Source organism: Agelaius phoeniceus, chromosome 7 (genome assembly GCF_051311805.1).
Source record: "Agelaius phoeniceus isolate bAgePho1 chromosome 7, bAgePho1.hap1, whole genome shotgun sequence".
Classification (NCBI taxonomy): Eukaryota; Metazoa; Chordata; class Aves; order Passeriformes; family Icteridae; genus Agelaius; species Agelaius phoeniceus.
Window position 1 is genome coordinate 20,842,547 of NC_135271.1, and position 15,303 is coordinate 20,857,849.

Sequence of the window (15,303 nt, forward strand, 5' to 3'; positions counted from 1 at the left end):
AGGATAGTTTTTACCTGTATGTAAAAGTAAGCTTTTACCCATAGGTAGCAGAGTGGTAAGATGCATAGTAGCTGTCTTTGTTGAAGAAGTTGGTGGTGGGATGGGAGGCTGTGACATAGTTAAGTGTCCTTCATTGCCCCAGTATGTTTATTTTAACATTTCCGTTTCAGTTTGTACTTTCCTAATCTTCATTTTCTTTCTTTTTATTTTTTTTTCTCTTTTTTAACCACCCACCGTGGTTTTCTTCACCTTGCAGTATCCCATTTTACAGATTTTGTTCTTATTCCTAATAATTCCTGACTTCTCCAGAGACTGGGTCTTTGGACTTGTTCATCAGCAGAGTTCTGCTTTCACGAGAGATTTGTGGCTGAGGGAAGCTGCTCACTTCAGAGCTTAGTTGGCATAATTGACCACTAGGCAGGGAGGGAACATCTGTGACTGGTGGAAACCATAAATAGCACTTAGAGAGGACTCTGAGTTCCTAATTGTTAAACCCATGCTTGGAGTGAATTGAAAGAAGAAGAGGGGGGTGGAGCCCTACAGAGAACCTTGAAGTCTTTTCTTGGTAGGGGTGAGACTTAGTGTTCTCTTAGCCTCTGTAGGGAGGCAGAGATGGATGCAGTGAGCCCATGAATGTAAGTCCCTCAAGCCCAGAGGTGAAAGGGGGGTGAAGAAACATCACACTTGCTTCAAGAGCCAGAAGGACTTCATGCCTGAGAAGAGACTCTTCTATTGCAATGTTCTCTCACACCAATCATGGCATGCACACTTTCCTACATTTACACTTGGCTAAAGACCTCAGAAGTCCTTCTGAGGAAGCAAGAGTTTTGAGGAAGGCAGTTGTGATGTGGCCATACTGAAGTGAATGACCTCTGAAAAGGCATTTTGCCAGTTTGAAGGCTCAGGGTATAAAGCAGGGTTTCTTCCACATACAACAACTAATTTAGCTTTTTCTGAAATTTGAGCAGGGCTGTTTTAGTGGGTTTGGATAGCACATATTGCAGCCATCTCGCCTCAATGCTCCAGAGTTGCATATAGTCTTATTGACAAGAACAGTATTTGCTTGTTTGCTGCTGGTTTTAGATTGCATGAAATTTTCTAATAATGCAGAATAATACAGGAACTGATTTATAGCAGGATGTGTGGTTGTAAGGAAGCTCCAGAAATGCACCCAACACCCCAGGAGTATAAACAGCCTGAAAAAAGCAGTGTGTATATGAATGTTGTGCTCTATTTCAATTTTCAGAATATTCTGGAGTGACATTTAGACTGGATTCCAAAGTTTGATGGAATGAGCCTTTCTGTTGCCCCTCTAAGTAGCTCAGTCTAAATTAAGAAATGAAAAGGCCCTTTAAATTCTTTCTTGCATGGCCCTGGTGCTGTCATTCTGCTGTTGGTGTCCAGGACATGGGATGTCCAGGATGGGAACAGACAATGCCATGTAGCAGCAGAGCTTTGTGCAGGTGGGCTGGGGCTGACAGGGCTGCTTGCACACAGCCTGCGTGGAGCCAGGCTGGATTTCTGTGCTCTTGTGGCATTTAAACACTTCCTAGCCTAGGAAGGAGTATATATAGAGACCTCAGGGCTTATAAAAAGCATCAAGGCAAAACTGCCTCCCAAAATACCCCAGAAGATGGAGAGTGCTGGCTGCCTCTGGTCCCACCCTCCCTCATCTCTGGGTCTCTCAGAAGCTGCAGCAGTGTATTCTGCCATGACAAAAGCATTCAGAAGCACCGGTTCTGCTGGCTCACAAACCCTTGGAGTGTGCCCAGCCACAGCAGCTGGCAGTGCTGTCAGTCACAGCTCCTGAGGTGCCACTGCCAGAGGCCCCCTCTCTGGGCAGGACCCACCTGGCTCCAGGAGAGCCTGCTCATCCATCAGTGTCTCCTTTGGAGAGCTCTCCTAGCCAGCCCTCACGTGCCCAGGGGGCTCCTTGAGGAAGAGGAATGCAAGAATTTGGGTACCTTTAAAATATTGTGAGTTTCTAAGGGAAACACTTAACTTGAGATCTGTTCCAGATGCTTCTGTAACTCTATAGTTGTTGTCATGGTGTACAAAGGAAAATAATCTCAGAGCATCCCTCATGAATTAACTGCTGGCTTAGAGCCTCAACAAAATAACTTTGTTTTCAGAACTGTTTTCAAATATTTACTCATACCCCTGTACACAACATACTTCACATTTGACTTCAGTCATGTTGGGGATGGAGAGTCAAATGTTTTTGGTTATCTGTGACAATCTCTCCCTCTTCCTTTTTTTTTTTTTCCTTGCATGTGAGTGTATCTGTAATAGTCTATGTTTATTTGTAAGCACAAAAAAGTTTGGAACTCAGCTAGATTATTAGACCAAAGATAATTAAGAAAAAAAGCAGAAAAAAAAAAGTTCCTGAATATATGTTGGGGATATGTGTAAATGCTTCAGCAGACTAAACTAATGGTAACTTTTTTGCCAGATCCCATTTCTCTCATTTTCCTGGAACTGGATTTTTCTGTCTAGAAATTATATTATGCCATTGATATTTTTAGGACATAAAATACTGAGATTTTTTTAAAACTAATTCACATTGTCACATGAAGTAGAATGTTCAATAGCTTCATTTTTCCTTTCATTAGAATTTTGGGACTTTTTGCACACTGAAAATAATGAGTTATACTTAAAAAGGAGAAACTACTGTGTGTGTTTCCTTTCTAAAATGCAGTCTGAAAAGTGAGGACAGGTATAGGCCCTGTCAGAAAGGAGACAAATCCCATTTAATGCACTGTGTATACATGGACCAGAATTTTCATTATGCCTTTCCTGCACTGGCTGCCTGGTACTCTCTTTAAGATCTGGGATTTCAGATTGCAAGTAAGAACAGCTGTTGTTCTTTCATTGGAAGTGTCTCATTGTGTTTAATGGTTGTCTCTTTTTCTTCTTTTTTTTCTTTCCTTTAAGCAATTTAGAGCCCACTAGAAAATGCCCATCTGCTCTGCTAGGAGCCTTTGTTGTGATTTTCGGTACAGCATCAGCAAGGTTGATGTTTAAAGCCTTAAAGAAACACTAGTAAAATTGCAGATATTGTGCCACTGTTAACAGCAGATCATTTCCCATTCAATCTCTTTTCATCAGCACCATTATGCAAAAAACTCTGTTTTATTCAGCTCTGGGTACAGCATGGTTAATGTAGTTTGGGTTATTAAGGGTAAACTTTTTCATGTTAGGAATCAGGAAATACAGTCTTAATATTTACAGTCTAGCACACTGAATAATCTTGTACTTATGTTTTGAATAGATAAGAGAGCTGGGACTCGGGTTTACAAACAAAGGTCTGAACTACAAAGACAGTTTAATTGTGGTCATTTCAGTAAATTAGTTTAAATCTGCATTTTTCTTCCATAGAGTTTCCATTTTACATAATGCAGAAATGATTTTTAGTAGCTAAACCTTGTGGGGTTCAAGCTGCAACTGGTCTTAATTACTCCAAGATAATTTGTAGTGAGGATGAGAACAAATATGTGCAGTTGACGTCCTCCTTGAGCATCAGCATTCCAACCAAGGACATAGATGCAGTAAATTGTTACTGGAAATAGCCCACATGGGCTGAATTGGAGCCTCATGTTTGAGCAGTCTGAAGGAGGCTTTTTATTTCTTGCTTTGTCCATTCATAGAAATATAATATTGGACATATGTCCACAAATCTCATTCACAAACTTGAGCAAATGGAATTTAATAGACTAGATAGACATGTTAGCTCAATGTTGTACCTGAGCTAACAAGCTCTCAGAAGCTCAGATAAGGTCCAGTGTCTACTTTGCCCAGGGGTTCATGGCAGGGATTTTATTTGGAAAAGAGAGCTGGGAGGCAGAAATTAAGTTGTGTAAGCCTTCTTAACTTCTTAACAAACTACTTGGATTGTTAAGAGAACTTAAGAGTTACTTACAAAATCAAAAAGGATTCAGTAACACCTCTGAGCAGAGTAGCAGCATAACTATGTAATTACATAGTGTTGACATTGCCTTTCAGATGTTTTCCAGATAAGTGAATTACTTTTATTTGCAGTTCTGTCACTGTTGTGTCTGATAAACTTGTGGGCAGCTGCATTCTAGCCATTGTTACAGAGCCTGGATTTCAAATCTGGTGATTGGCAGCTTAGTTTAGCTTACAAACAGGTCTGAGGATGTGGGAATACTCCTACTGCCCCTCTGCATCCAGCTCTGGGCTCCCAGCACAGGAGGGACAGGGACCTGATGGAAGGACTCCAGGTGATCAGAGGGATGGAGCACCTCTGCAGTGAGGAAAGGCTGAGAGATTTGGGATTGTTCAGCCTGGAGAAGAGAAGGCTTTGGGGTGACAGAATTACTGCCCTTCTGAAGGGAGCCCACAACCAAGGCGGACAGAGGGACTGTGGACAAGAGCATGAGGTGACTGGCTTCAGGCTGAGAGTAGGTTGGATAGCAGGGTTGGATAGCAGGGAGAAATTCTTTACTGAGAGGATGGTGAGAGACTGGAACTGCTGCCCAGAGAAGCTGTGGCCGCCCCATCCCTGGAAATGTTCAGGACCAGGCTGGATGGGGTTTGGAGCAACCTGGTCTAGCAAAGGTGCCCTGCCCATAGCAGAGAGGTTGGAACAAGATGATCTTTAAGGTCCTTTCCAATCCAGTCCTATGATTCTCTGATGGTATTTCTCCAGTACCATGAGATGAATTTGGTGGAATGCTTGGCATATTTTCTGCTGGCAAACTGTTGCAGTCCACTGGAGTGTGTTGCACTAATACATGGCTGACATCTATTTACCTGTCTCACCAGACAGAGCTATGAAGTCACACAAAATCTATCTTTTGAGATGTTGTAGCTCTCAGGTATGTGCTGCACACTGGAGTTCAATTGTGCTGGATTATTTCTTTGTGAGGTGAGACCTTTTAAAGCATGTCCCTTTCTGTGCAGTGAGTATGTGAAGCTGTGCACCTCACTTTGCTGTTTTTTCTGTCCCCGAGTACTGGAACACGTTTCTTTACTTTAGAATAAAGGAATAAATTTATTTTTCTCTCTTGAGTTAGCAAAGTAGAACAAATTTGTTTGGAAAGCACTGATAGTTCTGCAGTAAAATTATTTGCAGTGAGAGAAGACCCTGCATGAGCACATGGTATCAATAAACCCTGCATGGTTCCAAAACTTGACTTGCTGTATCTCTGCTGTCACTGCATCAGGAGAAAATTACTTATTTCTGCCTTCTGACTTGAGGCTGCTTCCTAGGGCTGCAGGAAAAAAAGCAGGATTTTCTATTTGCTAAGCAGGAGATTTTTTTGAGATGTATTTTTGAGGCAGAGACATGGAACACTATTTGCTGAACACTTTTTCATGTGAAATCATAAGAGCAGCACTCTGCCCTTCAGTGCCCCAGGAAAACCCCACTACCAGCACAGCCCTTTTGTGGTTTCATTTGTGAGATGAAGAAGTCACTGGAGTTTTTGAACAGAGCAAATCAGTGCTCTGCCACTGTCTGGGAATAGCACACACTGTAAGTCCCAAAGATACATCCTATTTATAAATTAAAAAGAAAGGCCAAAACAATTCATTGTATATTCCTGTCTGTATAGGACTAAAGTTGTGATGATCATTGTTCCTCTAATAGGATTATAGAGTTTTGTTTTCTAAGTATCCAACTTAACCTGTGGTCTGGGCTTGTTATTTCTGAAATAGCTGTGAATAATTTTAAGGATCCCTTTTTAACCACTATCTTTGTTTTAAACACGAGGAATAATTGGTTTGCATTGTTTCATTTTGATGGAAAACGTCTTCTTTGTAGCCAGCTAAGGCAAGATGAACTAAAGTTTTTTGGGGCATGTTATTCTCATGGTGTAGCAGCATAACCAAGGCATTTCTTGCTCTACAGAAAAAGATTTCATTTATGTGAAATTTGATCAAAGCTGAACTGAACATGTGTGTTTGGTAAGTGAACTTCCCTGAGTTTCACACACATTCTGTATTAGGTACAGAAACGAATTCATTTTTCTGTAAAAATATTGAGTGTCTCTATATTTCAATGCAGAAAGGGAATGACTGTTTTCTCCTGCTCCTTTTTTCCTCCCTGTCCCAGCAGCCCTTCGTTTCCACACATATGCAAAAGCTCAGAGGTGCAATTCAAATCTGCTTCTGCATAGATGAAACAGTGAACTGGGATTTTAAATAATTTTGTGCCCTCTGGTTAAACTCTGACAGAAGCCAGGCATGGCAAATCAGTTTGCTCCTGTCTTCCCTTTCTGTTCAGCTGTCTGACCCCTTGCTGCTCCATTTGAACCAGAAAAGTGGAATAAATCCCAAATTTTACAAGCCCAGCCTCAGGGACTGGGAAGCTTCAGAAGGTCTGTGGAGAAAAATGAGGAGCTTCTTGCCATCAGCATTTCTGCTGTGCTGTGAAGCTGCTTCTCCCCTGGGGTCTGCAGGCTCCTCTAGTGCATTTGGGATGGCAGTTCAAGGAAAAACCTGCAGCTTCTGATGCAGAATTTGGCTACCAGGAAACTTCAGCCTACAGTTTTGCAGTAAGAACACAGAGTGTAAGGACTTGGCTGCTTTAGGTAGTCATTAAATCAAGCATGCAATTGCTGATTCATCCTAGCAAATAAACATCTCATTAAATCTGATTTTTGATGAAACAATAGAAAACACTTCCTGTACTTCCCTTCAAGGATATCATAGCCCAATAGAATTATTTATTTTGTGAACAGAAGTTCCTTTTCCCTCAAGAAACTTGAAATCTTTGCAGTGCAGGTGGCAGCAGACTGACTTTGGGGTAGGTGTGTGGGAGGCCTGTGTCCTCCTGTTTGGCCGTGCAGGAGCTGTGTCTGCCTGGGGTAACACAGCTGGTGTTTGGGCTCAGAGAGTGTTTGGGTGACAGACTCATCTGGTTGGTGCTCTGGGACTGGGCCCTGCTGGTTCCTGCTGGGCTGAGCCCACAGAGTGTCCCTGTGGGGGAGGAGATGATGGTTGTGTGCCATCCAGCTGGCTGATGTAATGTCAAGGAAATGGGACTAGTCAAAAGGGAATGCAAGCCAAGCTGGAAAGCAAGGAGATACTTGCTTCCCTGCCCCACCTCAATTTATGTGTATCTTCACTTCAATGGCATGAACCTGCTCCAAACAGGAGTTTGCTGTTTCAGTTCCCTTCTTTAGGCCAAGCCAGGAGCCCTGTTTATGGTGGGTACAGTGGCACTGGCACACATCAGCTCAGCTTGGTGGGCCCTGCACCACCCAGCTCAACCTGGTGCTCCATGGAAAACCTGTCAGGGGCACAGGGGATGGGCCTGTGGCCTTGGTTATCTGCAGCACCAGGGGTCTGCCTGCTGCTCCCTGCATTCCTTGGAGGACCCAGCCTTGGGGCCATGCCCAGGCCACTGTCCTCAATCTCTGCTGGGTGTATTGCACTGCCAGCACTGAGCTCTGGGATGGGATGTGGCCATGCTTGTCAGGCTTGCTAAAACTCACAGGGAGACTTTATTTTGTAGTCTGGATTGGCAAGTGGCATGGTCATCCTCAGCTGCAGAGATCCTGTTTTGCATTGGTTGAAGGAAAATAAGGCAACAGCTGGGTCACAGGCTCCTGGTAAAAGGCACTTCTTGTTTTCCATTACATTAATGTGAGCTCAAACAAGATGTCTTAGATATTGTTGAAATTGGTGGAAAATCAATGGCTGCAGTTTTGGCTTTTCTGTACAGTGCTGGGGAAAGATCACTGTTGGTTTAGATTTTTTTTTAATTTTTATTTAAAGGGAAATTATCAAAACTGGAAATTATCAAAACTGATAAAACCTCCTTTGGAGTGTAAATATGTGCCATCTTGTGAGAGGGAAAAGGACCAGGTTTTGGTGAGCTGGGAGGCTGTGTAGGCACAGTATTTTGGAAGAAGCATTGTCTGAACCTCTCTGTAGGGAGGTTTTGGAGTCGAAGTTTTTTGAACACACCTTAGATCTGCCTCAGTCTGACAAAGACAAGATTTTCAGCAAGAGCTTTTTTCTTTTTGTCCAGACCTCAGCTTATTGGTCTGAGACAAGTCTTCTGCTAAACTTGCAGTGTGTATATGAGCATCAGAGGTTATATTATATTCCCAATCTATCAGAAGATAAATCTCTCTGGCTTAATATTAGCCTCTGTACTGAAATGTCCTACCCATGAAAATTGAGAGGCTTTGTCCTGTTTCCCCTCCCTTTTTCTCTGTCCCTTCCCTTCTGTAAATGATGGCTGCTTCTAACAAATCCAATGGGCTGATTGGGACAGCTTTGGGCTTTATTCTGCATCTAATCATGTCCCAGTGGCTCATGTGAAAGACAAAGTGGGCAGGCCTGTGCAGGATGTACCCTTCTGCTGAGTGTGTTATCACACAGTGTTGCTGATAAAACAGGTTTCTGTGCTCACCAGGAAAATAAAAATGGAGGATGTGAATAGGAGCAAAGGCTTTCCATCTGTCTTAGCACACCTCTTTATCCTGGTGTTTAAATTTGTTTTATTTTTTCCCCCCTGATTGGCATGTTTGAAAGAGCAGCTGCTTGCCTGTGAAGGTCCATCCTAGCTGATGCTCCATCAATTCAGCTGTTACTTTATTCACTCCAGTGGCAGGCTAATCAACCTTTTCTTTTCAAGTGTGTCAAAGCTCTGAACATGAGACAGTTTGTAATTATGGAAAATGGGAGTACACTTTTTATCCTTAGGGCAATTAAATGATTCTGCACCATGAGCTAATACTATAAATAATCTCTTACAGTTGTTTTTCCTGAATGGTGAATTTTCCACTGAGCTTCAATGGGTGGGGGAATATATATAGCAAATAGTGATGATTTACAATGTAAAGCCTCAAAGCACTTTATAAAATCTGCTTCAACTCTTCCTAGCTCAGGTTGTTAGGCTTTTCATACTGAAACAAAATGCAGTTCTGATGCTTTCCCACTGCATGTCATGAGAGAATGAAATAATTTCTTTGCTGTTACCCTGCTATTGAGCACTTCTATGCATTCAGAAAGAGAAGGAAGGAAATTAAATTATGCTCTGAAGTAAACTTGCAGTCATTAAATTACATTTTATGTAAAACTTATATTAAAAGTGCGTGCACAATTTATGTATTACCTCTATTCTTTCTAGTATAGCATGTATATAGTTTTTGATAAGCACTGGCCTTTAGCATCCTGCCAGTGTGTTTAGACATGTTTGGGCAGAAATGAGCCCTGGTACCAGGACTCTGCTTCATAAGGAATTAGAACAGTCAATAAAAGAGATTTTCCTAATTTCCTTTGAAAGTAGCAAACAAGTTGTCAGCCAATAGCCAAGATTAAGCAATAGATGTTCTGAAATGGGGACCCGGGGTCTCTGAATCAAAGCAGCAGCTGGTGAATAAGTGAATTGACTCTATTAGTGCACGAGAAGAGCAATTGGAGAGAATTTAAAATAGTGTTAACGAGTTACTTCTGATTGAGAATGCTAAGGAAAATGAAAGGAAGCATGAAAATGATACCACAAATAAGTATCAGTGTCTGGCAAATACTGATCCTGGTGAGTTTGGCTTGAAGGAAAAAGGTGGTAGAAAAGCTGCTCCTGTGAAGTGAATTTCTGACTTATAACAACAAGATTTTTATGGCTTTTGTAATTGTGGGTGCAATCTGGGGTGTTCAAATGCTGCACTGGGTGAGCTGGTGGGAGCCTGGCTCCTGTCTCTTCCTGACCCCAGAGACACAGAGATGTTTAAAACAGAGATGCTGTTGGGATGCTGAAACTTGCCCAAGCCCTTTGGAAGCCTCCCTTGGAGGGCTGTGCTGTTTCCCTTTGTTAAGTTTTTAGGTTAGGACTTTGTGACAGATCTGGCCATCTGGAGCTTGTGGCTGAAGAGGCTGTGCTAGAAAGAAGCAGAGGCTTCTTACTGAGCCAGGTGTGGGCGGCCTTTTGATTTTAAATTGCTTCTAAACTTAAGTCTCAGCTAAAAGAGAGCTCCAGTAAAAATTTCTGTGTTTGTTGTGGTAAGAGGATGTCATCTTCCTCCAGGAAAACCTAAAAATCAAAGGAGAGCTTATTATAAGGTATGGTAACTGACAGTGCTGACGCACTCATCAGCTAATTGGAAACACATGGTTTATAACTGCTTTTTAAACTATTCTGAAATTCTACTTGGGCTCTGTAATTGGGAGGTGGCTCAAAGAGAGGTATGTGGTTTAAATCCATGGTTGCCAATGTGGCTTCACAGAGCCATGTCTCTTCATGTTGCTTAAAGGAAAAGGCTAGGATTCCTTGTGATCTCTAAACCATTAATATGTGTTAAACTTAAATGACTTTAAATGAAATTATTTTTTAAACAAATAGGCAATAGCATGGAATTCTAGTTTTTTATCAGTAGAGTTTGAACTAAAAGACTCAAAGTTTGTTTTTGTTTGGGTTTTCTGTTACTGTAAAGATTATTATGGATGTTGATAATAGGTAGGAAGGACTGTGAGGTGTAATGTTGTGTCATGAAAGTCAACATGACATCTGAATAGATGTGTCTTTTTCTTTGTTCAGACTGACAGAAATGTGATATTGCTCTTTTGCAGTGCCAGAAAGACAAGTCTTAGCTGTTTAAAAAGACTCTTGGTTATTCCTCCTCCAATTGGATTGTTGGAGCAATGGTTGAAACATCAGTGATAGATTTTAAAACACTTCTACTGGGTCACTTTTGATAACTACTTATGCAAAGCTTCTTTTGAAATGAGTTGACTTATTTTTTCTTTTGTCTGTAGTAGATAATATTTGATACTCTGGTAGGGTATTATTAGGCTTTGTAGGTTGTGCAGATTCAAGAAAATGGCAGGAAAACTCTGACTAGACTGGATTAAACCAGAACTGGATGAAATCCCCCTCTCTCCTCCTACTTCAGAAACCTCATTGCAGTATTGGCTCTCAGTTTTTCTGTGGAGGAAGGAGAAAAAGCATGATTTGGTGTCTTTAACTATGCAGTGCAGGCAGAGTTAATAAATACATCAAGCAGTAAAATGCATTTTGACAGGGGCTGTTGAGAAACTTAAATTCAGTGTATTAGAAAAGATGAATGGGTACTAAGCTGATTAACTCGTAACTCAGTCTATCAACAGAGAATACTTCCTCTGTGCTTGATGCTGATTTCATTTTCCAGTGTGAAACTACTGCCAAGAAAATAGTTTCCAAAGTGAAAAACTATTTGATGGCCAAGACTGTTTGAAGGACAAGAGGCACAGAATGAGCTGTCCAGTCTGTAAATTTAAAAAGAGTCTCAGAGTCTTATCTTCTTGCTGAAAGACAGTTTCCCTCAGTCAAACCTGTGGAAATCTCCGCATTATTGTTAAAGTTTGTCTCATGTGGCCCATGAATGCTAAGGGAAGTTTATTTCTTTCATCTTTATCCTGTTGCTTTTAATTTTATTTTTTTTTTCAAAAAGGAAGGTAATCTGTGCTGGAGTAAGCTTTTTTGAGTGCTGTTGTACTTTTCAAATTGCAAGTATATCTGCAGCAACATTCAGCAAATATTATTAATATCCTAAATACGTCCTGTAACAGAGTCTGGTAAAGTGTTGCTGCTACTGTAGTTTGGATTCCAAACAGTAAAATGGGTGCCAGAAATTGTGTCATGGTCTCTCAGCAGCAGCAGAATATTTTATATTTTTCTTGCTAGTTCTCCAGCATGTTGGCCACATCACAATGTGACTTTGTTGTAATGCTAAAAACATTACAGCCTGCTACTCTCTTGTAAACACATTTTCACCTCCAGCTGAACTACTGAGTCCAAATGCTTCAGTCAGCACAGCAGCATTAAGGTTTGAGCACAGATTTCAGCCCTGCTCGGGGTTGGATGGGATGTGCATCAAAAGGAGTCAATGACCTTTGATCACGGGTGTTAAGTGGATGGTCCAGCCATCTGTGCAGAGAGGAGAATTGTCATTTAGTGCCTTGGACAAAATAGGCTGGGAAAAGCAGGCAAGAGAGGTGGAGCCCTGGGTGGGTTGTGGTGGAGCTGGGCAGGCAGATGTGCTGCAGGAGAGAAGATGGGAGGGACACCAAGAGGGGGGAAACGATGGCCTGAGCATCCTTGGCAGGCCCTGGAGAGGCAGGGGAGGGTGTTGGTGCTCAGGAGCAAAGGAGCTGTGAGCTCTTTCAGTTCCCCATTTTCCAAATCTTTCAGAATGCCCTCACTTGGTTGCCTGGGTCTCTTGCAGAGGGTGGCTGGGCTGGTAACAAGATGTGACCATAAAGCCAAACTGGCAAACAAAACCAAAACCCAAATAAGCAAATGTGAGGTGAGTCTAATACAGGTGAGGGATGAGGAAGTACAAAAAACTGTCTTGCACATGCACCTGATGATAAATTGGAGATAACTTGTCATGCTCTTCATAAACTTTTTGGGAAGGGAAGCCTGAAGCTAAGGGACAGTGGTAGCAATAAGTATTTTATATTTATAAAATATATAATTTATATGTAACATTTATATAATTATTTATATTTCTATAACATATAATTTACATGTAATATTTATATAAGTATTTATATAAATAGTATATCTAAATTATATCTTCATATATAATAGTTAGATAATTATTATAATATATAATAATTATAATGGAAATTATATTTTAAATAATTTATATATTATTATATTTTATGTATTTGTATTTTTATATGTCTATATAATTAATATATATTTATATATAAAATATATACAAATAATATATAATTATATATTTTTATATTATACTTATAAATAAGATTTTTTTATGACTGATTTTAGTAGATGTAGGTTTAATATTTGATGCTTTCAAACTGCAGCAGTAAGAACCTCTAGACAAGGCCCTGAGTGGCTCTCACTGCCTGCATTGTGTTGTTCCTGCTTCCCATCACTGGTGTCATGACAAAGAGCTTGCTCTTCTATAGAGGAGCCTGTGAAAAAAGCACTATATAGCTGTGCTGTCCAAAACAAACACTTGATCTGTTTGCTGTTATCAGCTGAATGTGAAACTCCTAAACTGTTGTAGAATAATGAATCAGGTTTCTAAAAAGTGCATTGAACCTGAAGTGATTCTGCATCTTATGTTGACCTGAGAGTTCATTTCTGTTTTTCATACAAGGTTTGTTTGCTGTAAATAATAAACAATATCCACTTTTGGAGATATATAAACACTAAATATTTTACTAGATGCAGTAATCTAACCAAGGTCTTGGTCTGTTGAACAGCTGTTTATTTCATGTAAAAACATGCTGTGTTTGGATATCATATTTTTTCTTTAATTGGGTTATGCATTTGTGCCTTTTTATTTGGAGTTTGCTTTTATATCCTCTTTCAGATACTATTTGTTTAAGTTTTTCTAAGGGGAAAATGCTTAGTTTCCATAATATTTCATTCCATTAATTGGAAAATGCAGTTGAAAGAAAAAAACTTTGTCTCAAAATTACTACTAAAGAAAACTAAATATAAGTAAACCATCTGCACTTCTCCAAAGTATATGTTGCTGCACGGCAGCAGAGCACATCTGGATTCAAATTGCAGCCCAGGAGTTTCAGGGTCATGATATTCTGAGCCTCCAGGAAAAGACATTTTTGGTACAGGAAATCTGTTGGTTCTTGTTATATTCTTTAGGCTCCCTACATGGCATCACACTTCCTGGGATAAGAACACAGATAGTGGGAAATAATTCTGCATATTCATGCACAAGTCCAGCTATACCCAAAGGCTTAAAATGCTCAGTGTTTTATAAGGTTGTGAGATTTCTTCTTACTGAGTAGAAATTGTGGCTTATGGTGTAATTATTGCTCAGGGTTCCCCTCTTTATCTTAGAGACATCTTCAGACAAACCATGCCCTGATGTTTCATTGACATTTTTTCAGTGGAGAATAAGACATTTTGTTCAATGAAGAAAGATAACTACCCTTCCCTAAAACTTTGTTATTTTGTTTTGACTTTGCTATCTTTAGGAAAACTTCAAGATTATCTTTGCTTGTTCCTGAAGGAGGTCTAAGTAAGCTTCTGAGATAAAGTATCCATTTTGCTTCTGTGGGTCTTTATGTTCTGAAAAGGGAATGCTTCACCACTAATGGAACATTAGCACTTGGAGAGTTTTGGGGTTTTGTTGGTTTTTTCCCTTCCTGGCTGTGCAAAGGACAGATTGTAATTATTATCAATATTTGGTGGTTTGGTTGTTTTGGGTTTTTTTCCTAATTCTCAATTGACTCTTTCTTTCTTTGCAGCTTTGCTCTGTCTGATGAAGCTTACAGGTCTTTAAGGGACCAGGACAAAGACCAATGCATCCTTATCACAGGAGAGAGTGGAGCTGGGAAAACAGGTAAGGAGCAGTTAGGATCTGATGAAAAACCATTCAGGGCTGTTCAGAGCCTTGCAGAGGGAAGCTGGAGTCGGTGAGAGTTGAGAGATGTCAGCAATTCTCTGTGTCTGGCCATTGCAGGAAGTGAGTGCTGCCACACTTGTGGCCGCAGCTGTGAACTCACATAAAATAGTGTTTTTTCAAACTGCCACCACATTGAAGTCCCATGTCATGTTAGTTCAGTGTTCTCATCAGTATCCAGAGCTGTACCAAAGTCATGCTGACTTGTCACAGAGTATTGCGAGGGCCAGAAAATGTTTAGGCTGTCCTGGTGAGAAACCTGAAGACATGGAGAACTGAATGCTCTGAGTTTTCCAGACTTGGTACTTCCACTTGTCTCTCAATGAACACATGCCTTTGAAAACTGGATTATGCTATTTATCTAAGGAAAAGAAATAACTGTAGCTGATTACTTTGGAAATTTTATCAGCCCTTCGCACACTGTGCTCAGCTGCAGTGCTAAGATTGGCTTGTGTGCCAGAACACTGAGTTTCTTAGGCAAAGCTGAAATTTCCTTGAAAATGACTGCTGGTTTTTAAACTGGAAGGTTAGAAACCAAGAGAGGATTGCATAACTGCAGTACATTTTAGGTAGACCTTAAAAAAGAAAGAATCCGGTTATTTTCAAAGATAGCAATTTAAAACAGAGGTGACTTGCAGAAGAGACAGCGGGTAGGAAGGCATACATCTGTTTCCAAGTAATTTGAGAGATTTTTCCTTTGCATCTGAGAATGTGGGGCTTTGTGTGCTTATTCTGAGCAAGACTCAAAGTAGGTAACAAGAAGTTGCTTTCCAAGACTTTGGAAACATATAAAAGTATATAAAGTGTAGGCATCATCTTTAGTTCTCTTAGATTAGTGGCACCCAATTAAGAAGTCTTGAAGTCTTGTAATGTAATCTTTTTTTACAGTTCAATGACAGGAAAACCTGTTCAGTAGAAGTGTAGTTTAAAAACCCAAGTTCTTATTAAT

General features: G+C 40.5%; 1 protein-coding gene across 4 annotated transcripts in view; it reads left to right on the plus strand.

Moving 5' to 3' along the window:
• Positions 1 to 15,303, plus strand: part of MYO1B (myosin IB) — a 107,141-nt gene that overhangs the window by 34,057 nt on the left and 57,781 nt on the right. For all 4 annotated transcript variants that reach the window (XM_077181179.1, XM_054636415.2, XM_077181180.1 and 1 more), the window contains one exon: positions 14,200 to 14,294. In XM_077181179.1, coding sequence (XP_077037294.1) covers positions 14,200 to 14,294 — 95 coding nt within the window. The remainder of the gene's footprint in view (positions 1 to 14,199; positions 14,295 to 15,303) is intronic.